The sequence below is a fragment of the Coturnix japonica genome, chromosome 18 (genome assembly GCF_054131305.1).
Source record: "Coturnix japonica strain WE chromosome 18, WE-NBRP24, whole genome shotgun sequence".
NCBI classification, from domain to species: domain Eukaryota; kingdom Metazoa; phylum Chordata; class Aves; order Galliformes; family Phasianidae; genus Coturnix; species Coturnix japonica.
The window spans coordinates 14,238,254-14,265,017 of record NC_140680.1 but is presented as its reverse complement, the minus strand read 5'-3'; the positions used below and the strand labels follow the sequence as shown (position 1 = coordinate 14,265,017).

General features: G+C 53.1%; 1 protein-coding gene across 4 annotated transcripts in view; it reads right to left on the bottom strand.

The window, feature by feature from the left end:
• PSD2 (pleckstrin and Sec7 domain containing 2) overlaps positions 1-26,203 on the bottom strand; it is a 49,759-nt gene extending 23,556 nt beyond the window's left edge. For 2 of the 4 annotated variants that reach the window (XM_085519368.1, XM_085519365.1), the window contains exons 1-4: positions 15,403-15,652; positions 6,220-6,316; positions 4,198-4,746; positions 71-559 (exon numbers count right to left, since the gene is read on the bottom strand). In XM_085519368.1, the coding sequence (XP_085375494.1) occupies positions 71-559; positions 4,198-4,682 (974 nt within the window). In that variant the 5' untranslated portion in view covers positions 4,683-4,746; positions 6,220-6,316; positions 15,403-15,652. Of the gene's footprint in view, positions 1-70; positions 560-4,197; positions 4,747-6,219; positions 6,317-15,402; positions 15,653-26,102 lie in introns of those variants that run through there. The other 2 variants (XM_085519366.1, XM_085519367.1) reach the window with 2 other exon arrangements.
• Between the last annotated feature and the right edge of the window lie 561 nt (positions 26,204-26,764).

Sequence of the window (26,764 nt, the reverse complement as noted above, 5' to 3'; positions counted from 1 at the left end):
GCCTTGTGTCATGGCTGGGTCCCCATAAGACAAAGACCCTTTTACCCCAGGAATTCACACCCTGCCCTACCTGATGGAGTTAATGATCTTGGTGGCATCTTCCTCTGAACCTTCCACATGGAAACCATTTGGGATATTCTTCAAGGACAACCGGCTCAGCACATTCTCTGACCTGCTGCTGGTAATTGAGTGCCTGAGAGGGCTCCCAAAATCCCCCTCTGCTGGTTTTGCTGCCGCCTGCTCTTGCTTATCAGCAGCCACGTGGGGAAGGGAATCTCTCTGCTGGGCCACCAGTTTCTGTTCCAAGAGCTCTGGGCTTTCCTTTACCCGCTGCTGGATCAATGGGGTGAGCGGAGCTTCAAAACTGACACAGCTGTCAGTCTCATCTGTAAGAGAGAGGACGTCCAGAGAGTCCAGGCTGCTGTAGTACGTGCCTTTCATAAGGTCAGACTCAACGATCTTCTCAAAGGTCGAGCTGAACCCATCCCTAATGTCTTTGAATTGAAAATGTTCCTTGTCATCCTCACTGCAGCTCAGCTTGGCATCTCCAGCAGCAAACCTGGACGAGAAAGGGAGATGTAGAAAAAAATGGTCAAGGAATTGCTTCTATTTCACTTGGACTAGGGGGCAGGAGTAGAGGTAGGAATGGATGCTGCAGTCATAGGACCTTGGGAGTTCTCCGTGGTATAACCTAATTGCATCCCAGTTTTATTATAAGCTACAGAGCTGAAGAAGACAGAGCTTTACAATGAACCCCCCAGGGACCCAGTTATTTATGGTTGTGCCCCAGCAAAAAGCCAGAGATCTGAATTGGAGATGCTGGTGCCTCACACTTGCAGCTGGACCAATTGCCAGCACTGAATTAATCTACGGGTTCTCTCTCTCTCCAAGTGCTCCAATTCTGGCAGCATCAAAAACACGGAAGACAGTAAAGATTGAGATCAATTCATACAACTGCATGTTGGCAGCAAATGTCCCTTTGTAGCAGGGAAAAAAACAGAAGCCATTAGGGAGCAATTCTATGCTCTATCTTCATCCTTTTGTCTTAGACAATACACTCTAGAAGAGCAGGGCACCACAGGGCACTCTCTGCAATGAGGGATGTCCACAGGGCTGGAGGCTCCGTGCTGCTTTACAGCCATCCTGTGGCATGAAGGCACAGCATGAGCAGTATGACAGAGGCTGCAAAACGTACCAACCTGCAGGGTTAGCTTCTGGGTAAGCAACTCCCAGCTATCCTGGCTTTCAACGCAGGGACATCAGTTCCAGGGCACATCCCAACACAATCACACAGGGAGCTCAACTGAGACCCTTCCAGATGGAACAAACCCAGCAACCAGCTCAGAGTGGCTGAAGGTGGCAGCGGCAGCCCAGTCCCCTGCACCCTGGAAAGGATTTCCCTAAAAAACTGGTCTGTACCCCAAACCTGCTGCAGCTTCCAAGCAGGATGTCATTCATTCCCACTCATTTATCATTTGACCACATGGGGGAGTGGTGAAGTATCTACAGAAAGGCCGAGACGTTGCGTTTTGATACCTTTCAAAGTAGAAGAACCCTCAGTGCAGTGCAAAAACCATTTCTTTGTCAAGCATTTTTTGTCAAAGCTCTATCAGCAACAAGGATGGCTGGGAATGGAAGGAGCCTGGCGAGGAGGGAAGAGTGTGGTGACAGAGTTGCACATGCCCCTGCAGTGACAGCAAGGTGTGAGAACAAGTCAGCTCCAGCCTTCTCTCCTGCACACTGGGGGAGGGTCTGCATGAGGGGACAACCTCCTGCTTTTAACGAGCCAGGACCAGAGCTGTCAGAGAAGGGAGGACAAATCGGCACTGTCACATTCCTGACTTCTCAGTGTCCCGAGAGTCTGAGGAGCCCAAGTGGGTGCTGTGAAGTGGCTGCTCCATCCCCCCCGCCCCATGCTGCTGGGTGCCCACTCAGCTGCCTGGTGAGCTGCGGCAGGAACAGTGAGTGCAGAGCAATGAGCAGATGGCACCCATGTATTTTCCAGCCCTGTGTCTGTTCCCTGAGCCTGAACTCCTATAGCAGGCAACAGGGTCAGGAGACCTGTGTCCCTAGAAACACCTGCTGAAGGCCACGTGTGGCAGAGAGCAGAGATCAGGGCAGGAGCTGCAGCAGGGGACAGCTCAGCAGATGCTGATGAGCCTCCAGCACCCACAGCCACAAGCCCATCACATCCCTCCCTGGACGGTCCCAGGGAAGACCCTCTCCCAGGGAGGGCGAGCAGGCTTCCTACAGCTTAGAGCAGCCCAGGGGCAGCCACCTGCATCTGATTCAACCACACTGGACCGGGAGGAAGATCAGGTAAGACCTCACTTGTGAGTGAGCATAGCACAGCCTCCCACAGGGAAGCGTTGTGCACTTAAGTATTACGCAGCAGGGAAGGCAATTGCTTTACTTAACTAAGGAGCCATATATTTATTTGCATTGTAATCACAAGCTTCTGTGTATTGAAGTAGCGCTGTATCTAATTGCCTGTGCTGATTTTCTCAGTCATCTCTGAAATGCTGTTTTATTGCTTATGGCAAGGCATGCCGAGCTATGCACTCACTTACTGCCACTGAACTGCACTGGATTTTTATGCACTGAGTTGTTTATATTTCACTCCTTGCTGGTTAATTAGTTGTAATAAAGTAGAACCTTGTTTGCTGCATTGGTGGAGCCATCAGGAAGGACGTGGTGGCAGCCAGGACTTTCTTACCTATGTGCTGTGGGCTTTCTGCTGAGTTCTGTACAACTTTGTTTAATGAAATGTGAAATGCACGATGGCTGTACATTGCCATGGGAAAAGATGTGTGTGCAAAGGCAGCAGTCCCCAACCTGCAGTCACCAAGAGCGTCTCACAAGCCAAAGGTGGGGATTCCTGTATTTACCAGCTTGACATTTTAATGGGGCTGAAAGCAGAGCATGTCGTTCACTGGTGAAGCTCCCTGTCTGACTGCAGAGGTTCAACTTCCTGAGATCAGCAGGGCCAGTGCTGGGAGCTCCTGGGAAGCTGGCAGACCTCAAACCAGAACAGCCACAAGGAGTGGAACGGGGCTTTGACAAGTGGTGTGCTGGCATAACAGCGGGATACACCAGAAAGAGGGGAAAAAGGGAGACAGCAAGTGCAAATTGCAGCACGAGCACGAAAGTTTTGACTTTATTTCCTCAAATGGGGAAATAGAGAAACTGAATTCTACAGTGCCTCAGTCCAGTGACTTGCAGGTAACCAGGAGCTGACAGAGTAGCTCACAGGACTTGTGGAGCCTGCATGGAGGTGGGCTCTCCAGGCCCTCCAGACATCAGCGGACAGAAGCAGCCTGCCTTGGACACCTATTCCTCTTCAATACCTTCATCTGTGACTGTTACAACAGTTGCTGCTTCCTACTGGTGCTGATGGTAAAGCAAACCACCAGTTTGCTGCTGGGGAGACTTGCTAACTGCTACAGATGCAATGAATTAGGGATGCCTGCCGTCAACCCACATGCTGTGCAGCTTCCCAGCACCACTAACACTCTTGGCCAAGCTCCAGACCGTGCTCTGAGCCAATGGCTCAGCCTGAAGCCTGCACAGTCAGGAGGTGATTCAAATGCCCCTCTTTGCCATCCTGTCCCTGTTACACCTCCTTGCTGCATGCATGAAGCAGAAACTGAGCTATCCTTGTGCCACCCAGGCACTGGCAGCACCAGAGCAGTGGGGACCACAGCTCAGTGCCCTGCCCTCCCTTATTAACAACACGCTCCTCTGGACGCAAAGCTGCATCCTGCTGGCCACGGATTGCCAGAGCTAGTCGAGCTGCCAGGGACTCCCAGGGCACCCCAGGCTTCCCATGGCTGCTGTGCCTGCCCTGCCCAGATACCTCAGCTTTCTCCTTAACTCTGCCTGAAGTTCTGCAGCTGCAGCTCAGATCACAAGTGGGACACTCCCAAAAGTCATCACTCTCCCTCAGAGATCGCTGAGCCTTTTCCTTCGCCTCAGCACATCTGGGGCAGACACTGGCTCCAATCACAGACTTTCTACATTTGCAACAGGGAAAGAAGCCCAGAGCAAGAGAGCAACGAGACAGTCAGCCACGAGAGCAGCTGCAGCTCTTTAAAGTGATGAGTTACACAGGGAGGAGTAGAACTCAGACCAAGGAGGGCTGGGAAACGGCAGAGAGAAGCCAGCACCGAGCTAAAGCTACGGTAGTTTTGCACTCACCCGAGCTGCTCCTCCGGCTCATCAATACTCAGCGCTCCCGAGGAGCCCAGGAGGCCACGCAGGAGCACCTTGCTGAGCGCCCGGCTCCGTGCCTGCGGCCCAGGGGAGCTCTCCTCCCCGGAATCCACGCTGCTGGGGCTGGGCGCGCTGCCGTCCCGCGGCTGCAGCCCCGCCGCCTCCCCGCCGAGCTCCGTGTCCACGCCGTTGGTCAGCGCCGGCTCCTCGCAGCCCTGGCCGTCACTCTTGGCACGCTCCTCTCGCTCCCACTCGCCCGTCGAGGCGGCCAGATGTTGGTCCCCGAGGCGCAACTCATCAACTGCTGGGCCGGGCTCGGCGTCATCCAGGGGGCTGGCTGTCCCGCTGGCGGGCTCTGCAGGCTGCCCGAGCTGCTCGTCCCCATCGCTGTGGGTTTGCACAGCAGGCTGTGAGGAATGCAGCTCGCTGCGGGCTGCCGCAGACAACGGGCAGTGCCTGCTCTCACTCATATTCCGCTCGTCCTCCCGGTGCTTGCGGGCTCCCTCCCCGCGGTCAGCTCAGGCGCGGTTGTACCTACAAGAGAAAAGACCCCACATCACCAGAGCCCCGAGGATCAAACAGTGCTGGCTTGGCCGTGGCAGCTCCGTGGGGTGGCAGCCAATGCCACAGCTGTGGTGGCAGGAACAGGGAGGAAAATATACACCCCCCAGGAGGAAAACAGAGAGGGTTCATATTTGGGTTTACTGCTTTAAGGATGAGTGCTTGTTACCCAGCACCGAGATTGGAGAAGAAAACCTGCCCTTGAGGCCACCAAGGACCCAGGCATCCGTCCTTCTCTCTGCCCTGAGCTCCATACACCCCATGCTGGGGACAGGAATGTGGCCCCATTGCTTCTCCCATGCTGGTCACCTGCCCACTGAAAGCTGGGGCCTCTGTGATGGCACTGGGAAAACCACAGGTGTGGGTTTGTTTTAGTTTTTTTAACACTTTTAAGCAGCTGTGGTGTGCCAACTTGTGTGATTCTCCCTGCTGACTCACATCTCAAACAGCTTCTCCCCTTCCAGATAACACTTCTCCTGGTACACAAGTACTGCTGAAGTATTTACCAGCTAAAGCTCTGGCAGAAGTGTCCCTGCTGAACAGGCCATGAGATGTTCTCTAAGCGGGCGAGGGAAGGGCACTACACTGCACCACAAGTGGCTTTTTGATAAAAATGGACCTTATTGGCAAACACTGTCAATTGATGCAAAGTCTTGCAAGCAGCATCCTCAGCCATGGGCAGCAGCTCTACACTGCTGTGCAAACCCTGTGAGCCCTACAGCTGAAATCCAGTGATCGCAGAGCCAGCAGAAATTCTCTCTTCTGGAAGCCAGTGTTTCTGTGTGGCGTTCAGGCTGAGGTATAACAGCCAATTTAAAACAGGGCAACTTAAGACTGTGCGTGCCTTCACCTGAGAAGGAAGCGTACCCAACTGGTTACAGAAAGCAGATGGGAATCCTGGCTTCTTCCCTTGGTTCTGGTCCTACCTCATGTCACAGGCAGATCTTAGATCTCTGCCTCAGCTTCTTCTCTGCAAACCACAGATAACAGCACCTCTGCAAAGCTGTGAGGGTGCCCAGACACTGGGAATGGGCTCTGCTTGCTGAGCTGCAGTTCTCATTAGCAGTAAAGTTGTTGTTTGGTTAATGCAGGGCCCTACAAGATGTAGGTACTGAGATGCGCCTCTGCTCTCACTGGTTCCTCTGTGCCTGGAAAAGGAGCAAAGGGAGAGGAGAGGTTTGGGCCCAAACTCGCTGGGCACAGGCAGAGCTGTGTGGATATGTGCTAAGTGGGACAGACCCTTCTGGGAGCCCTAACCCCTTCTAACTGTGCCTAGGGCAAAGCCCAGCAGAGGTGGAGCACCCAGGCGCTCCCTGTGTCCAATTCACAGCTGCTGAGAGATGAGGTGGTCTGAGGAGCTCAGAGGAGAAGGTCTGGGGAGAAATGCTCCTCCAGTTTCTCATCCTGCAGATGTGGGATGGGGCAGATGCCATGCAGGCATGTTACCTCTTCTCCGTGTGCATCTGTGTGCATCCCCTACTGTCACAGAGCTCACAGCATCCCCACATTAGGTGCAGCCAGGCACGTGGACAGAGGCACGACCCTGCAAGCAATAATAGACCAAAGAGTGTGAAACACAGAGAGGAGAACCCCATCAACCTGCTGCACTGCCACTGCTCCATGCCGGGCAGCTTCCCAGCCCCATCCCATGCCCAAACTGCCCATTCTTTGCAAAGCCCTGCTAGTGCTTTTCCCTCTGCACACATTGGTCCTCCCTGACTTTCAGCTGTAGCAGCACAGCGGCTGAATTCAGCAGGAAACCTTAGGGAGGCCTCCTCTCTCCAGCCTTCCTTCCTGCACACTGGCAGCAGAACCAAGCCATTGCAATGTCTTCCATCAGTTTACCTGCAGAACTATCGACACTGCCGAACATGACAGCACTGTAATCTGGAGTAATGCTGGACATGTAACATGAGCTGAATGATGACACTTTCCCATAGGGAAGGCATAACACTCAACACAGAACCAACATCCAGATTGTTGGAGAAACCTTTTCAGGAAAGCTCTGCTGGTCTTTTTCTCGACGTGAGCTGAATAATGTAGTTCTAAGTCTACATTTTTAAACCAGCCAAGGAGTTTGGGCTGAAATTTCCCATCTCCCTTCTCCCACTGCAGTAAGTTCAGCAGGAACTAGATACCACCCAAGCTAAATTCCAGTCCAATAACGAAAGCTTGGCACAGCTATAAGCAACCAGAAAACAGGAAGCTAAATGTGGTTAGGAGACAGGGCTAAGAAGAAATGTTGGTAATCCTCAGTAAATGTGAAGTCTCATTCTTCCCTCCTAGCTTTAATCCAATTCCTCATGTCAATAAATCAATATTTCTGTTATTATGCATAAGGTACTGCATTATGCTTACTCTGCTTTGCCCTCTGTGAAGTCTAAGTGGGACGTTTATGCTCTGGAAGAAGGGCTGAGCAGTCAGTTAAACTCCAAGGCGTGCTCTTCCTTGGCACTGGGGAAGTGGGGGAGGATGAGTGCTTAGCCAGGCTCCCAGCTTCCAGCTCACTGCTCTGAGTAAAGCCAGCAGTCTCTCTCAGCCTCCTGACTCCTCTGAGATGTGGACCCATACGCTGTGGCACACACAGGTGGATGGAGGCTGTCGTGTACAACTGAAGTCCTTAGACAAACTGAATGTGCACCAACTCAGGACTTACTCAGCAACTCGCTAGCAACTCAATCCATGCTGATGGTGACAGTTCCTTGAAGCATGCCCAGAAGCCCAAAGGAACAGCTGGTATGTAATGAGTTACCCAGCTGCCTTGTACTGAATGCAGGCAGTATCTGGTCAAGCTCTGTGCAGGAAGGGCTGTAAGGTGACATCTGGGTTCCCACCTATGGATCTACACATGACCATGAGCCTTGCCCTTCCTGCAGCCTCAGCATCCCCTCAGTGACTGCTGCTCTCCTCAGCCCCACAGGTAGGATGGGCATCCCACGCATGTCCACTGCTACCAGCCTCCAGAAAACATAACAAAAGCCAACCCCAAAAACACACAAACAACAACTACAACAACAAAAGAGCTGGGAGAAGAGAATGAGCTGGTAGATGTCCTGCCTGGGGCTACTCACACTGATAGCTATGGTGGCTCTGCTGTGACCCGGACAGCTGGTAAGCTGCAGGTCCATGATTTGGACCAGCCCAGCCCTGTAAGGCCCATGTAAGCAGAATGGCGTGGATTTGTGCTTGGGAAGAGGCTGTGACTCCTGGAGGAAACATTAGGGCACAGTCACTGACTTGCAGGCTCTGCCTTTGGGTCCTGCCTGGCCACTGGACCATGAGCAGATAAGGGCAGAGCTGGTTGGTGAAGGACAGCAGAAATGTCCCACCCTTCTGAGCCTTAAAGGTTTGCTCCTGAGTGCTTGGGCGGCAAGTGTGATGGGGGTCCCAGGAAGCAACTGTACACTGCAGGTCTCGAGGCACTCACAGTCATCTGCACTTGCTGGCCTATGTGGGGCAACGGGACCAGCAAAACCAGGCTGGCAGCCACAGCAGGAAAGCACCGGTCCCAAAGAAGCTGCGCAGAGATGAAGCAAAGTCTGCCCTGATTCTGTGAGAGGCTGGAAACCACACAGTGGCTCTTTCAGGGACCGGCTCTGGAAGTCTCCCAGCTTTTGTTGAAGCTGAATGGCTGGTGGAAAATGATTTATTTTAAATTTTCTTTCCTGCATTAGGAACTGGAAAGGCTCCCACTTCAGTTTGTGTAACTGCTTGGCTGCTGCGACAAGGAACGCTCAGAGAAGAACCCTGCTGCTTCTTGGAGCACCAGCTTTCCCTTGAGCCGAGGTGGGCTGCTCCCTGCTGCAGCCTTGCTTTGTCCCCGTGCTTTGGATCCTGCTCCCTTGGGCTTGGCAGAGACAGGTCCATCAGGAGGGCTGTGCTCTCACCCTGGTTCCAAGGAGAGGGCAGGAGGCACAGGGACAGCGCAGAGGAAGAGCCATTCTGTGTGCCTCTTGTGGTGCTAGAGGTAAAGTAGGAAGTAAGCAGATGCTGAGCATGTTGGACAACTGCAGTCAAGACCAAAAGTTGAAGGGGGGTGGCAGGAAGGGGAAGGGGGTGGCAGGGCAGGCTGCTTGCTCCCAGTATGGTGGGGTGCAGACTGTGGGGGAAGGAGGGCACTAGGAGACTGAAAGGTGCAGGATGGAGCATGACTGGCCCTTCTGGGTCTTTTATCAAAACTAAAGGAAACACCCAGAACGTCTCCTCGCTCTACTGGACCTACAAGAGTGTCAGTACCAGGAAGGGGCACTGGGAGCCTCAGGCAGATGTCAGTTCTGCAGCCTATGGCCTGGCCCAGGTTTTCTACTGGTGCCCTGTGGTGTCAGCTGCCACAAGGGGAAAGACAGAAGGTGTCTGTGCTGCCAGTCAGGTGCCACCAACCTCCTGGCCTTGTGAACCCGTGTTGTAACCTGGAGGCACACACAATCCTCACGATCACCTTCATTTTGTAGATGTCTTTCTTGTGCTGTGATGTCCTCTGGGTCCATCTGCTCCAACCCCCACTCCAGCAGAGCCACCCAGAGGTTCATCACTTCTCTTTCTCTGGATTTTCTCTATTATCTGTATTGAAGTTCCAAGAGTATCAAGGCAATGCAGTGAATCCCAGATGTGGGCATACCAAAGACCTACACAGGAGCAATCTGATGCCCTCACCTGGGCTGGAGGAAAACCTGGCTCAACAAGGAAAGGTGAGCACTGGCTGCTGCTTGTCTTACAGTTCACAGCCCCCCGGGTACCCACAGTCATCACACATTGGCTCTGTACTATCCCAGAGGTTTCCACGCATCACTGTCAGTTGAAACTACAGGTCCCATATCCTTCAGTTCCAACCTAGAAAAGAGGCCATGGATAAAACATATTCCACAGACTAAAATAAACCAGCTACATGATAAAAAAAGAGCCTTTGGGTAATCAGAAATCACTGTGCGTGGAACATATTTCTTCTTGAAGCCAAACCCTACAGCTCTTTATTTTGTATTTTTATTGGAGCCTGCAGAGCAATTAGTGCTCATTCACATCCAAATGACTTGCAAAACTTCATGTTGGGGAAACAACGGCAGTTTTTCGCTTTGAGAAGACCATAAAGCTTTAAACCCTTAACAGCTTTCCTGCTTGCACTATTTTGCAGTTACTTGAAGGGGAAAAATAAAGGCACGTACTTATTATTTTTCCCTGCATTCCCCTCTGTGAACCGATTCCTCTGGCTGCAGAGCATGGAGGAAGCTCTGAGAGTCTGCATCCTTCAGTGCTGGAGGTGCCACATTAGTGCTGAGAGCTGGCAAAGTTCCTGCAGGCCGGACCTTCCTGCTCCCTTCTCCCAGCACCTTTCACTCGGATAGAAAGACTGGAGGCCCACCTGCATTTTGGTTGCTACATCCCACCTATATAGTACAGCGCTGCCTGTCTTGCTCAAGCGCCCAGACTGCACAGAGTCAATGAAATGATTGAAAAGATAATCACATATTTATTTCCAGTACTTCAGACTGGGACAGAGCCACTAAAAGAAAAGCTGCACTTCACTGCTCCATTAGGATGTGGTAAGTTGTTATTATCTTTAACAAGGCAACGCTATTCAGAACTCAGTGCTCCCATAAGCTGCTCAAACACATGGGAAAGCACTTTGAGGGGGACTCATCTCACCCAAATGTAGACACCTCCAGCTGAGCTCAGCCCCCAGCCCTGCTTCAGAGTCAGCACGAAGACTGCATCTGAGCTCTATTAAATGTGTTACGAGCAGATCACACTCTGGTGTTCTCCAGCCAGATTTGCACAACCCGGGACAACAGTCCCAGCTGCTGCTGTTTATGTTGCAGACACCTACTTCCAGAAAACACCGCGCTGCGTCCCACATTCAGCCTGCAAACACTTCCTCTGTGCACAGCTTTCCTCAGACAGGCTTCTGCATTTGCAGGACAGACAGCAAGTGAGTAATCCATGCACTGTGAACCTGCAAACCTTTCTTCTTCCCCACAGCCAGCTGAAAGCAGCTCCAGCTCACACTGCTGGCTGCCCAAAGCACAGACTTCTTGAGCAGAATGAAATGCTAACACTGACTTGCTTTGAAAAATGAGTCTCTTGCCCAGAAAATAGCACTGAGAACCTGATGGAGCCATTTTGTAGCTCCTGTGTAGAAGCTGGATCTGCCCTTAATGGACATGCTGGATAACCACGCCAATAGGAGTGTGATTTTCCTGATGAAGGAGGACAGCTCTAACAGGCATTGCTCATGCACTGATTGAAGGCAGCTTTATATAGACAGGGCCATTTCTTCCCCACGAGGGAATTAAGAGAGCAAAAAGCACTGCATCAGGACAGCGTGCTGCTTGGGCTGCAGGGCTCTCCCGTTCTCCTGCTGTGCAAGGCATCCTGCTCTAAGTAAGAATGTTGCAGGACAGCTGCTACATCAGCTCTGAGAGGGCTTTTCTAAAGCCTGGAGTTCTCCGAGCCTTTCTCCTGCTCTACAGATACTGTTGCATTTAAACATCATCCGGGAACCACCGAATGACATCTTCAGCTGAGGCTCAGGGCGGCCAGAGGGGCGGGCTGGAAAGAAGCTCGATGTAAAGACAAGAAAAAAGCTTCAGGAGATGAATGCCATTTGGCACGGCTCATCAGATGACCCAGCAGCACAGTGACACGGGCTCACAGCCATTAGACTTGCTGTAGGAGCGTGCAGCCCGAGACAATGATGCATCTGAGACCAGGAAGCTCTGCTTTTTATAGCATGCAAAATTAAAGGGAAAATGCCACCAAGGCGCACTCCAAACAGTTTGCTGTAATCTGGAGAGCAGTGGATATCCTGCCGTTCTGCTCGTGCTTACATAGACTGTGATTATCTGCTGCCTCAGTTTTCTCACCTGTGCAATGGTGCAAGCTGCCTCATGGAGAAAGAAGAGCTTTAGCTGCTGGAGGATACCAGGAGAGCTGGATAAGCAGCCTTACAGGACAGAGGACGCATTTTCTCCAAAGAAGGCTGGGATCCCAGCTGCAGGCAGCCAGCTCCTGCTTTGGGAAGCTCAAGGCTGGTAAGGGGCAGCATAAATAGCAGCCCCTCCCTGGTGCTGCTGACTTATGAGAGGAAACCTAAATGCTCATTAAAACACCACTTGGCAGGAACCCCATCCTCAATTACAAAAATCTTCCTTCTTTTTTCTTTCTTTTTTTTTTTTTTAAGTCTGAAGCCTTTGGGGCCCATAATCTAATTAAATAAAGCTTTCTCACTTTCCTCCAGCCCGCTCCCATAGCTTCCATCGTAGCACTGAAGACAAATATATTCTTTTAATTTAGCAGCATCCCTTGCATCCCGTATCACCTTCTGGTCAGAAAGCAGCCCTGCTCTCTCTGTGTCCTGCTTGGACAGGCTGTGTCCATCACCTCAGTTTTGTCCATTGCTTTGCTTTTGTTCCTAGAAAGTGCCCCAATTTCTGGGATCCCAGTGCAGCTCCATCCACTTCCACTCTTTGTGCCCCCAAATGCAGAGAAAATTCCTGAAGCAGATGAGAGCATCATACAGAGCATCACAGCGGTGTCCCCTGAGCTGGCCCCAGATGATCCAGCCCTGGGCAGGAGCTGCAGAGAGGCAGGAAGGCAGCCCCAGGGATCCCCTCCCCATCACTGTGCGGCTCTTTGCTGGAGTCTGTGAATTTTTGGAAGAACTATTGACATGATGGAAATTGCAGTTCCAGGTCAGAAATCCTCAGAAATCTGCCTGGACCTGGGAGGAACTTGTGCTGAAATCACACAACAGCAGCTGGATCAAACAAACCTGACAAGTATCACACCAGGGAGGAGGAGCTACAGAGAACGCTGAGCTCACAACGCTTTCTCTGGGCTTTCCAGAATGTGGTTGGTGAACAACAGAGCTGTCAGTCCCTGGGTCTGATGTGAGCTCTCCTGTTGGATGCTCATCAGGAGAACTCAGAGGTACACGGCCCCACTAAAAGGGAAAGCTGGGGCTCACCCCCCAATGCAGACCAGCAGGCTCTGTCTTTTGAGGAGGAGGGTTTCAGGTCTCCATCACAGAGCCAGAGAAAAGTGCCAGAGAGATGAGGAGCTCAGCTGCATGGCTGGGAGGGAGCACACAGGCCACCCAATCCAGCTGTGAGCCCTTCAGTACTGAAAACACAATGGGGAGAACCCAGAAGGGGCAAGGCCAGCTCAGAGGAGAAAGAGCACATCAGGAACACCCAGAATGTGAAGGGACCAGGCCGGATAGGAAGGAGTGAACACCAGGCACTGCCCAGGGGCAGGGAAGAACCGCACTGAGACCTCAGCCACTCAGCCCCTGAGGATGGCATGGCAGTGGGGATGAAGCACCTGTCCGGGCTGACAAGAGCCTGTCCTCAGCATGGGAGGGAGTCAGACCTGCCCCTCTGGCCTGTGATTCCTCTGCTGTAACTGCCACGGAGAACCACCATGAGCATCATGTGCAGGAGGCACAACTTGTTTGGACCCATCTGACAACTGAGAGCCCAGACAGGACCCGGTCCCAGCACATCCCTGGGAATGGCACTGCCCTGCCAAAAGGGGCAGGAGGATCTTTCACCTTCAGCAAAGGGTGGAAGGCTGGGGGAGGTCAGACAAGGAGGCGTCTCTATAGCACAGTGTTGGCCACCAGCAAAGCTCAGTGGACCTCCAGAGATGTGGCTGTTGGCAGCACCACCCAGTCTGCTCTGCTCATACAAGTTCCACACAGCCATTCCCCCAGCAGGAACCACTGCCCAGCCCAGCACTTTGGTGGCAGGAGCAAACCTCACTGTGGGCTGAAACCTGAGGCAGTGTGGGATGGAGGGATCTGCAGCAGTGGGAAAACTCACTGAGGAAGGGGACAGAACGTGCCAGGCTCTCCCACTTCCCCTCGGGACTCAGCCATCCACTTTCAGACTTCATCCATTGTTTGCTTGGACTTCTCCAGGAAAAAACAGGTTAAGGGAAACCCTGGCCACACCACACACTCTGCACCTCTTATAATGGATGATCTGGTGAGGATATGGGATTTTACCTATTTTTTATACAAAAATACCCACTGACAATGTGCTGCACTCCTGGCTACAAACATTATCTACTGGCATGGGAGGAATTTAAGCCGTGATGCCAGCTACTACAATGCAGGCCTGGAACTCCATGGAAATACTACCCTGATCCAACAGCTACACAGCTCTGTTTATCCTAGTAATTAATTCTCTCTTATGTTTAGTGATACAATTAGAGAAACACTGCCATTCTGATGGGCTGGTTTCCACCAATGCCTCTTGCTGTATTTACATCCCCACAATAGCCTTGGCCTTACAGAGAAGGGTGAAATCACGTTTACGAAGATAATGCCACATGCGTCCCCGAAGCATTTTATAGATATAAAGTTAGGCTCTAAATTACACGTTTATTGTGCAAGCTCACAATGAGCTCAGATTAAATATTGACTAAAGCCAGTCTAACACCCAAAATAATGAAGATGGGCACAAAGCTGTGATTTAGCCCCAGCCGCTTGAGAGACACACATCTGTAGCACACAACGTGCCCTTCCCACGGAGACACGCTTTGTATTCCAGCTGGCCTTAGGCAGGAAGATTTCTTTCTCATACATTATAGATTTTCTTTCCCAACTGCCAACACATCCACATTACTGGCTGCAAAGGAAACAAATATAATAACAAAAATCAAATGCCGTCCCCCCACTGTAGTGACAGGCGGGCGAAGAGCTCCTCATATGACAAAAGTTAAGGCAAAATGGAAGAGAAACGTGGCCAAAAGCAGAGAATCCCTTCCCTTTTGTCCCCTAGGACGGAAGGCAGCAGGGAGGTGTGGGCATGGCAGGTATCTCCCAGTAGTACCCCAGCCTGGCTGTGCTGGGAAAACCACCCATCCTCCCTCTGCCATCCCCCTCCCCAGCCTTGCAGAAAAAAAAGCCCAGGGAGATGCAGATGCTGATACAACCATTACGATGAGCACACAGAGCTGGAGGGGCCAGCACACACCCCTCGCAGCAGCCTGACCTCTAAATCCTCTAATACAGTGTCGCCTCGTTCACGATTAAAAGCAATTGTAACCTAGTGCAGACAAAAAGGCACGGGAGGCGAGGCAGGATCTGGCGCGGCCCCGCTCCATCCAGATGCAGTCATATCACTTCAGCTTCTCTGTACCATCTCCATGACAACCATGTAATTTGGATGCAATAACCGCTGCCGAATTGATCTTTAAATGTAGCTTTGTTATAAAATATAATGCCGAGCACGGCGGGCTGGGGAGAAAGCCGGGCAGCCCCCAGCGAGTGAGGGCTGTGATCAAACAGCCCCCCCTTAATCTCTAGCTGCCCAACAGCCTCGCTGTTCCAATAAACGGGTGGATGAACCGATTTTAAAAGCAGGAGCGGTGCACACCAATCGTAGTGTAACATCCCCGAGGAGACACCACACCGAGAGCTGGAAAAGGGTGTCCATCATGCACACACACACACACACACACACACACACACACACACACCAGGACGAGTCGATCTCCAGCAACCAAAGCACCCAGCTGACGCGTCAGATAATCCGAACAGGAGTCAAAACCCGTATAATTAAAGGAAACAGGAGGGGGATCGACGTGCTGCATGACAATGAGAGCAGGGGAGCTCGCATTCCTACTTACCCAAGCAACGAATTGTTTATTTTTCGGTCCCTCCACAAATGTAGCTCCCTTTTCTCTTCAACAATCCATGCAAAATAATCTGCAGCCCCACAGACGGAGGAGTGGCCCCATCCCTCCCCCTCCGCCACCTTCCTAGACCCTGTTATTGGCTTCCTTCTCCTTTCCCTCCCGCTCTCCTCTCTCGCCGGCAGTGGTTACACCTCCCAGCCTTCCCTCAAGGTGTCAAGAGACTGCTCGGGATTCAGCGTGCAGGGTGGGAGGGACGGAGAGGGGGAGGAGGCAGGGAGCGATGGTGAATGGACCCAGGCGAAGGGTGGAAGAAAAGCCCCGCAGGAGCAGGGCAGGAGCTGGGCTGCTGGGGGCTGGGAGGCTGTGCTCACCCCTCGCAGATGCTGTCAGTGGCCGTGGGGTGTTGGGGTCATCCTCCCACAAGCACCCTGCAAAGCCTGGGGGGACCAGGTCTGCTCCCTGCCAGCAAATCATCACCCATCTGCCTCGGACTGGCTTGAAGTTTTGGCCTGAAATCCTGCCAGATACACACAGTGACTTTTACAACGGCACACTTCCATGCACAAGCGTGCAGAGCTGGAAATGCCTGCAGGACCCACCCTGGTGCAGACCTCCATGCTGCAGATCAGAGGGATCTCCGCCCTGGTAATCACCGGGCTGCAGCCCCATCCCACTCCACTGAGTCCCATCCCACCCTGTCCCGTCCCATCGCACCTCATTATATCCCTTCTCCATCCCATCCCATTGTCCCATCCCATCCCATTGTCCCACCCCATACCTGCTGCCTTCAGTAGCAGGGCTGCTTGTGTGCCCACCAGCAGATCTCGCTCCAGAGCTGCCTGCTCCCCCACCACAGTGGGTCAGACCACGTGCCTGATCACCATCACTGGGAATTTCTTTAGCCAGGTTGACACATCTCCCTTGTGACAGCCCTTGTGTGCAAAGGCGATGGTTTATCTACATGCTAGCAGAGGGGCCTGGCTCAGCAGGGCCACTGGTGATGCAGGGTGGTTTGGCATGGGGACACAGCACTTCCCCTGCTCTGTGTGCCCCATTCCTGTCCCTGCAGACAGCTGGTGGCTGCAGTGACCCAGGTTTCCACGGGCACTCAGGTCAGGGCTCCTGAGGTCTCGGCCAGTTCCTTCGATGTGAGCACACTGCACCACAAGAGCTCTTTACAGCCTCTTGCCATGCACAGCCCATAGCAGGCCACCACGGCCACCCGCCCTCAGCTCTGCACCTCACATGCCTCCTTCCCCTCCAACAGCTGAAAGCAGGCCAAGGGCTGTCACCTCTGGCTGGACCTGTGAGCAGGGAGGGAGGGTTTGGGGTCAGTCCCAAAGAGGTCCAATGATTCCCTGGAGAAAACCACTCCCTGGACTCCAGAGAACACACACTGCTGAATAAGCAGATAAATCCCCAACATCTGGAATTGAAAATATCATTATGATCTATAGCAATGCATCCAAACACCAAGATGAAGTAATGTCCTGGAGCAGCTCAGCACAGCACGGCCAGATACACTTCCAGCTGGGATACCCGCAGCACAGCGCTGGGCTTGTGTGCCAGGGATGGCCGCGGTAATGAACCATGTAATGAGCCACCCTGCAGCTATAGCCAGGACTTGTCCAACAAACCCACGTGTGAACAAAGGGATCTGTGCAGGGGAGGCACATGGCTTGGGGCTGGCAGCAAGGACAGGGACAGGTCCAGGTGTGGGGCTGACAACCTCCCTTGGGTTCCTTCCCCTCACGCTGTCACAGATCTCTGCCGTGCTCCTCTCCCAGATCAATTCTAATGTATTTGTAATCTACCAATTATCAGGTTCGAGAGCTTTAACAGAGTGGGGGGGTAAAAAAGAAAGTGTGATCAATATTCATCAGCCTGTTGTACAGTTGGGTCTGAAGGAAAGCAGCAAAATCCAATTCCTGCGCAGCCGCTCCTAAGAAGCAACATCTGCGGCACAAGAAATGAAGTTCTAGTTCCTGAGAATATGATGGGGCTGCAAATAACTGGGTTATCAATCACTGCTCCTGGCTGTGAGCGCCCCGACAGCTGGGCTCGGGGAGGAACCTCCCGGCGTCCCATGGGGTGCTGGGCTTGTCCTTATCAGCTGTAGTGCTCTGCAGTAAGACTGAACCCGAGCTCTTCTGGACTGTCTGCTGATCTGTTACACACCTCGGCCACGTCATCACAGTTCTTAGAATTAAGAAAACTCCTAAACTGTGATGATGTTGGACTAGCTGTCCATCTGCCCCCTGTGTGAACAGTGCAGATGGGCTCTTTGGGGAAGGGAGCAGCCTCTGGAAGGGGTCACCTTCCCTCCACACCTGGCCCGCCCCCCAGGCCCCAAGCAATGGGAACACACCGGGGAGCATTACAGGGGCTGCAGAGCACACAGCACACATGGAAGTGAACTGGCAGCACTCTGCACAGCACGGGACACTCCGGCCAGGCTGATGGGAGCAAACATCGGGTGAACTATGTGAGACTGTGACCCTGACACTGCACCTCTATGGGATGCACTGATAAACTTGAGCTCTCTGCGAGGCTTCTCTGACCAGTGTGGAGAAGCCAGACCTCCCCACCTGCTGCCTGCAGGTCCTGCTGACCCCCCTTGGCAATTCAAGAACCACCCTGGCTGCAGCTCAGCACCCACACCTCAGCATCCCTCCAACAGGCAGTTTCCAGCTGTGCCCAGCTCACAGCACACAAGGACACTTCGGGGGGCTGTGCAGCCTTCTCCTCAATATTTTTCTATGAAAACACTGCAAATGTTTGCATCATCCCACAGCAAATCCTTTGTAGTTCCAGCTGGGGCTCACCAGCTCTCAGTACCAGACACTGTGATGCAGCCAGATGGGAGGGGAGGCAGCTCCGACCCCGCTGGGTGCTGCAGAGGGCTCTGATACCCACAACAACCTACAGCATTTATTTTCTTCTGGACATACATGCATCTGAATATACACACATGCACGCTCACTTATAGTTCTTAACACCAGTGAACACAATTTCCATCGACTGCTCTTTCCAGTTAGCCCTCCAGTTCTCTCCATTGCATAACAGCTAATTCGTAGCTTTCGTTATCATTTCTCTGCTTTTCCTATATTTTTTATTACTATTATTATTGCTGCTTTTGTCTTCCCTAACAATGACAGACTGTTAGCTCAGAATATCTCTGATAACTACAAAATCCTGTGCCTGCTGGGGAGGAGGCAGCTTCTATCAACGTTCTGCTAACAACCTTCTTTATCACAAGGTTTTCTGTTCAAGTTCTCCAACCATTTCTTGTTCTCAGCTTAGGAAAACTGACCACTCTTCAGTGCCTTTAGGCTCATAACAAATGCAATGGCTCTAATTTTCAAAGATTTTGAACTGAGAAAGAAAGACTAAAAACCAATTTCGGAACGATAAACTTCATTTACATCCTATTGTCTATGGGTGAAAGCCTGAAAACAGTGGGAATGGACATGTAAATGATGAGGTTCCACAAACACCGGAGCTGGCACCTGACTGGGAGAGACAGGGAGCAGAAGAGCTGAGGGTGAGGGGTTCCCACAGCCAGGAGAGTGTTGCATTGCATGAAGGCTTGAAGCCATGAAGAGGGACCCTCCCTGCTCAGCCCACCCCTTCTTGCCATGGCAGATTGAATAGGAAGGACGCTGTGTGTAGCTGATGGGGAGATGACACACAGACCCCATGGGATGACAGGACCTACGTGTGCCCTTAGGGCTGCTAAGGGTGTAGCACTCATCCTGCTGAAATTACTGCTGGAACTGGGATGGGGTGCATGAAGTGACGTGGCCGCAGCCATCACAGATAGCGAACGTCACCACAGTGAGCACAACTCATTGGACAGCTGCACTGAGACTGAAACTATTCATGATGAAGCCATTAGCTGTAGCCTAATGCCTCATCCTTTTTGAGCTGGGAGGCAGAAGACAGCAATCTCCTGCAGGTAGAGACCAAGAGCAGTTAAACAACTTAAGAAGAAATCCATTTCAGTAAACTATCAGCACAAGACCTTTTGCAATGAAGAACTACAGCTGTAACCTTCACAACTTCATTTTTCTTCTCCTGTATAAAACTCTCCCACCAAAGCATCAACTGCTTGGGCTGATAAAATGTATTTCATCAATGAAGAAACACTGCTACGTTATATCCTTGCTCATTTCACTTCAAGATGTTCTGCTTACTTTCGAGCAGTGCTGAATTTCCGTGAGGCACTGGGAAGGGTCAATTCACTGCATGGGGACTGGGAAGGAAGCTGAGATATGCCTGGAGAGGTGGCTGCTACCTCTCATCACCAGCACAACTGTAGCTCCCATCAGGGACAGCAGCAAAGCCACAGCCACCCTGCCTCCATCCTCACATGGCCACAGCCCTTCTCACCAGGCACATCCACAACGCAGAGGACAGGAGCTGTGTTTTCAGCAGCAGCTTATCAGCCCACAGGTCCATATGGAACAGGGGAGCAGGTAAGTAGTTCCCAGCCTGCTCTACCTTCTAACTCAACTCCCATTTCCTAAACCACCGCTGACGTCTATCTAAGTAATCATTATCTCTGCAACCACCCTGAGTTTCAGCTTTTGCCGAGCATCACGCAGAAGATCAGGAGCTTTGGAAAGGATGCTAAGCTTAAGAAGCTGCCATTGCAGGCGGCTGCGGGTGCCTGTCACATTCCTCCTTTAATGCACACACACACACTCTACGTGCATGCGCTCTGTCAGCCGCCGAAGCGAATATTCGCCGTCAGATCTTCCGAGCCGCAGCACATTTTTAATCAGTCAGATAATTCAATCATCCCGTTCAGACCTGCTCTGCGCAGCTGCCATTTGCAAGCATCAAAGCCAACCCATCAGAAACCATGCGGGCTGGGGGCTGGGGCTGGGGGCTGGTTTAGAGTGCCAGCAGAAGGCAGAGGAAGGGCACTAACAGGGTGGGTTAAATGAACTTATTAGGAATATTTCTGAGGCACCCAGCCATCCTCAGCAGAGAACAACAGCACGGCACCAGGGCAGCGCGGGGGTCTGCAGCATTTGTGATGGTTTGGCAAATCCCAGCGGGTGGAGTGTCAGCTCCTGCTCGAGATGCTCAAGGCCAACGAATGGGATACGGACGTCTGGATCTCATTAAAATTAATGGAAATTGGGTGTCCAGACCTACAGGCAGCTTTCAGAAGCTTCGTGTCTATTTATAATTAATGTTCCCAACAGGGTGACTAAATATTTATACAACTGATTGCGTTATATGCAAAATGGAAGAGGTGTCCACTGGTAAACCAGGGCACAAGTGAACAGCAGTCTCATGGGATGTCAGGTTCAGTCCTTGCTGTCTCCTGTTTGCAAACCTCCCGTTAGACCCAGCACCAGGCAGGTGCTCCCAGGGCACAACACATTATTTCAACGTGGCCTGATGGTGTTCCTGGGCTCCGCTCCTCTCTCTCCCCACAGCTCTGGCTCCCTCGAAGATCCGCACCAACTCACTTCACCTCTGCTGATGTCAGTCTCTGATATGACAAATTCATAATGTCACTGAGTTCACCCAGTACAGGAGTGTGGTGGAGCTTAATCCATGAACGCTCCCCTGCCTTGGTCAGAGATGCTATAGATGGCAGACACCAGGCAAGAGACGGGCAGCAACCTGCCTCCATGGCCAGATCTGTCTTCAGCTTCTCTGCTACGCTGAAAATAACCATTAATGTGACCTTTCCACGTGACTTGGGATGCACTGTGTAGACCTTTCACTGGTTCTCCTGCCCATATGTCACAGCACAGTAAGGGCTGTGGTTACTGCTGCAGCTGACTTAGCACAGGTACACAAGGCTCCAAAGATGAAGCTGAACATGAGCTGCAGCCACATCACCTGAGCCTCATGGGCCACTGGTGGTGAAGGAGGAAAAGATGCATCACTCCGCTCTGACATCATGACCAGTCTGCCTGGCGTGGGACATTCAGAGTTCCATGGCTTTGTTCTCAATTAACACGATGGGCTTTGCAAGACACATATTCAGATTCAGGGCTTAAAGCTGCTGTCCTCAGACAAGACGTCAGAAGGACATCAAGGACACATGAAGAATAAAACAGCTTTGTTTTCCTTAAGAACACCTTTCTGCTTATTCTTTAATTAAACAACAGCAGGCTGTGGACTTGTGAGAGCAGAAGGATCCCAAGACGGAGGAGATTAGGAGATCTACATAATGCGAGGATGTAAACCTTTCCCACCACTGCCAGCGTGGCAGCTGATGCTGACAGAATCCGCTCCATTACTGAGCTCATCACTAGAAGCTTCTGCAGAGGATCCTGCAGGCGTTCATCGTTTGATTTCATAAGTAATAACATACCCCAAATCACAGCAAACTTTCAGTATTGTGAAAGACATAGGGGTGATGGGCAGGGATTTAGGAGCAGGTTGGAGAAGCCTCTGTGAGCGGTGACCTATGTAAAAGCTGGTCTCTCACCACAGCACAGGCATTGGAACTCAGTGATCTTTGAGGTCCCTTCCAAACCAAGACATTCTGGGTTGCTGGGACTCTATGAGTTCAGGACTCCTCCCAGAGCCTACGCCAGCTCAGCAGGTCTATCCCTTGTTGATACATGCATAGGCAAAAACTGAAGATCTCTGCTATTTTATCACACAAATCCACAGACAAGGTAAGCTCCTCCATCTAGAGAGCCTGTGTGGTACAAGGCTTGGCTATGGAGGCTGGGAAGCACAGGCAGATTTCAGCCTCAGGATCACTGATATAATTGCTCCCAAGGAGCCAGGTCGGAGCCCCTGGCCCAAGCTCATCCTAAGCCCTGATGTGACCTCGTTCCCTGTGAGCATGTCCATGTGGCACCATGCTGGGAATGCAATCGTGCTCCCAAAGAGAGCTGCATGGATTGCTGCACTGACAAACTGCCCTAGATTGAAAAGAATAAGCTCCTTTCTGAAGGGAGATAATTACTCTATTTTAAAACTAAGTGGTTCAAGGAGAAAAATACAGGCAAGAAGGCCTGATGCCTCTGAGCTTGGGATGGGAAGCGGGCTGCAGAGAAAAGCAACTGTAACTGCAGAGCTGTTGTGCTGCGTGCTGAAGGTCCTGGGCAGAACTCATGTAGAGCACCTGGGCCCAGCCCATGACACCAGCGCTGCTCTGAGGCCAGCACCAGAGTCCCCTCTAGGAACTGTGGCCATGCAGTAAGGAACGGCCTGACCTGCCCATGGGGAGCCCACAGGGAAACTCCTGCAGGGAAAAGAGCTGTCACTTTGACAAACTGTCTCCCACAGTGAAGACCAACAAACCAGAGCAGACAACAACAGAGTCATTAATAAGGCCAACTTCTGGCATCTTCCTGGATCCCCCACCACTGCGATCAGTGACTTCACCAGGCAAGCACAGAAGAGGCTTCTTCGGCAGTTTTGTCTTTGCTGTTTAAAATTCAATAGCTCCACTTTTTAAGTGGGTGGAAAAGAAACAGTTTTTGTGCAATAAGAGCCCACCCTCCTCGTCCCCATTTGCATGAAGGAAGCTCTGGGCTCTGAACTTGGCACACGCACCTCTGGCCCACAGCGGAAGGACACCAAGAGGGCTGAAGGATGTGTCAGCTGCTCCCTAGCCCTGCAGTACAGGCACTTTCCTTGGCACAGACAGGTCCTGTTTGCACGTCTCTTGGTTGGAAGCTGGGGGTAAGAATTACGCTCGGTCACGGTGCTCCATCAGCGCGGCCACCAGGGATGCATCCCCAGGGTGGGCAGCATCAGGACTGTCCCCGTGTTCCCTTCTCCAGGACACAGTGGAAGCAGCAGGATCTGCCTGCAGGACTGCCTACACAAAGAGAAATCCTGCGTGTGGAAACTGCGAACAAGGGCATGGTGCGCCTTCAAGGCAGCAGAACACCCATTCTGTGGGACCCTGTGACCTGGAGAGAATGGCAGAAGCGCTGGGCTGGCCCCTCACACAGGAGACAGACACTATTTGTATAAATGCCTGCTTCAAAACGTGTGCACCCTTCCATTTGAGAGGAGCACTCCTGCCTTGAGCAGTTCTGTTTACCAATCCCTTCTACCAGCCATCCCCTCCCTCCTTGTGCCACAGCCGCTCCACTCAGCTCCCAGCACAGCCACCATCACATGGTCTTATCTCAGCCACGCATAACCTCAGTCCTTTGTCAAGACGGGGCTTAGAGAGTTCCCTAAAGTTAACGAAGCAGGTCCATCCCCTCATTAACTCACGGGCCTGTCTCCTCTGATTAGGTTGTGCTGACTCTGCTCGCACACCACGTTCACTGCTCTGTGCTCTAGATGTGGGGACACTGGGGCATTTCCAGCTGGGACACAGACAAAGGAAGGAGATAGCAGAGCCTTGGTTACCACCAGAGCAATTCGGGACAAATAATTAGAGGCTTTCATGCCTAATTGGATCTGTACTGTCAACCCAGGACAGGAGATGCCTTAACCCTCACTGTCTGCCTGAGATTGCTTGGCAAGCCATAAATAACCACAGACATGGTCCAAAGCTCATCAGCCCTCAGCTTCCACCCTGGATGCTCACCCCTTCTTCCCAGCCCTGCCACAGAACTGCATTAGTAGGGGCTTACACGCTGAAGACAAGCTATCTCCAGAGCAAGGCTTGTGAGACGTAAGGTCATTCCCGACGGGCTTCAACCTGCCTTGAGTTTCCAGTTACAGACCAAGGCTCCAGCCTCACTCGTGGCCCTACAAATCCTTCTTCCCTCCCCAGCTCTCATGGCTCTTCCAGACCCCAGGAGCACAGGCACTTGAAGACTAGGCATGCAAACAAGAAAAACCAGTGCCACATGATGGCCAGAGGACACTCAGACCCTGAGAGCAAGTTGGAAGCACAACCCATCCCTCTGAGGTCCTCCAACACTTAATGCAGAAGGCAGACATGGACACCCAGGGTACAAGGACCTCCCATGGCAGCAAGCAGGCTGACTGCTGTGCAAGGCCAGACGAGCTTCCCCTGGACACACACCAAAGGAGACACGTGCTGCTCAGGATCGTGACCTGCAGATCTTCCACCAGGCGCAGGACACACAGAAAGGCAAAGTCACAGCAAAGGACGGTCCAACACTCTGGGCCAGGCAAAAATAGATTAACCTACTTGAAAATAGGACAACATCGCTAAAGAGTAGGACATCTGGTCAGCACAGCAGGAGCTCACACAGAGGAGGCAGCTTGTCCACGCACACACCCAATGAGCAGCATGAAGCATCTTCGGGGCTGCAGCTGGGATGGGTGTTCCCCAAGAAGAGCAGCTCTCCCTCTGCCTGTGACATCCCTCACACTGTGCCCAAGCTCCCCCAGTCTCTGCTCCATGAGCCCCAGTGCTTTGCCCCAGCCACGCTCCCAGCCCACCAGCAGGGCACTGCTCAGAGGACACGGCCAAGAAGTGATACAGGGCTGCCAGCACTGCACTTGTGTGAGCATCTTCTAAAGCTCTGCAACCCACCACCAGCACCAGGCTGCGGCCGTGCCAGGCGTGACGGCTTTCTAAAGAAGAAACAAGAAGGAAAAGGACACGGATAGCAGGGACATCAAAGGGGCCTGGCTGCGTTTTGCAGGGGAGTTCATGCCACGCTGCTGACCGGCCGCTCCAGGGCTGGGCTTTGTGTTGGCCTTGGCAGGACAGGCAGTTTTTTTGGCTTAAGATCTCACGCTGGAACGGAAACCCAGAGCACCAGGTCTCAGGACGGAGTTCAAAACCCTGTTCCCTGATTGTTGCTGCTCAAAGGAGGTGGCAGGAAACCATCCAGGCCTGCGGGGAACTTTCTTTTGCAGAAAGCTGTGAGCTTGTCAGAGCTGGGCTCTCTCTGCCAGGTGCGGTGCATTCCTTTGAACTTAGGCCTAAAGCAGCCTGGGACCAGCAGCCATGGGTGGGCTACAGCCAGCTGGGGGGACCACCACAGCCTCCCCCTGGTGCAGTCAGGGGTATGAGAGCTGCCGGGCCCCCACCTCCAGCACAGGGGTGCTGAGCCCACCACGCTGCCAACCACAGCTGCCCAGAGACGGTGCCCCATCCCTGGAGATGCCCGAGGCCACGGTTAGGATCCTGAACAACCACAGCTGATGCGGGGCGACCTCACTTTATTGTAGCAAAAAATACATTAGGAAAAGCATCCCAGCTTATCGAATGTTCCGCTATCCCGGGACCTGCTTTCCATTGCCCGTCGGCAAAGAAGTGAAAGCAGACGCAGAGCTCCGAGCAGGAGCGGTGCCCGGTCCTAAGCGAGCACCACCCGCAGGGCCGGCAGCACGGCACGATTAGACAGCTCGGCACGGCGGCGGCGTCCCGGCACCGACATCCCGGCACCGACATCCCGGCACCGACATCCCGGCACCGACATCCCGGCACCGACAGCGCCGCCAGCAGCCGGCAGAGGCACCTGGTGAGGCCCGAAAGCATCACGGGGGAACGGGACGGGAGCTCCGGGCTGCAGCTCTGCGGACAGCAGCGGCTCCTGAAACCACGCCTGGCGCTCACCAACCCGGCCCGGGCGGCAGCCGGACGGAGCTACGGGGGGCGGTTCGGGGCATTTCGGGGCATTTCGGGGCATTTCGGGGCACGCTGCTCCCCGTCCCGTCCCGGTGTGGATGGATCTGGCGGTACTGAATCCCGCTCCTCCCGCTCCGTCGGCTCCGCGCCGCCCGCCCCGAGCTCCGTGTTCCCGCTGCCGCGCACTCACCCGTTCTCCACGTCGTTTCCCCCCGTGGGGCGCCGGGTCCCTCCGCTCCATCGGGCGCCGCTCCGCGAGTCCCGGACCCGGCGCTGCCGGATCGACGCCGCGCTTTGGTGCCCCCTGGCGGCCAAGCTGCGTCCTGCACCCCGGGCGGGCACGGGAGGCGTGAGCGGAGCGGGGGCGGACACTCGGCTCCGGGACCCGGCGCTCAGCGGAGCCTCTGACCCAAACCCAGACTGCACCGGCCGTGCCCAGCTGGTTCTGGAGCGGTGCTGCGCAGTGACCCGGCTCGTGCCTCGTGCCCGGTGTCACGAGAGCGCAAGTGCCCCTCAGGGCCCTGCAGGACATGGGACGGCGTCAGTGCAGCCCCGAGGTGCTGCTGCTTTCCAGAGGCAGCTCTGGACGCTCCGCAAGCTGCCATGGGAGCACACTGCATAGACACTGAGTCATAGAATCGTTAGGGTTGGAAAAGACCTGTGAGATCACAGAGGCCAACCCCACCCCACCGCTCCCACTGACCACATCCCCTACATGGCACACCCCCCTGGCAGCACACACCGATGCACCGTCACTCCTCCAGAGAACAGACGTTTCCGAATATCCAACCTGACCGTCCCCTGGCACAACACGAGGCCGTCACTCCTCATCCTATCTCTGTTACCAGGGAG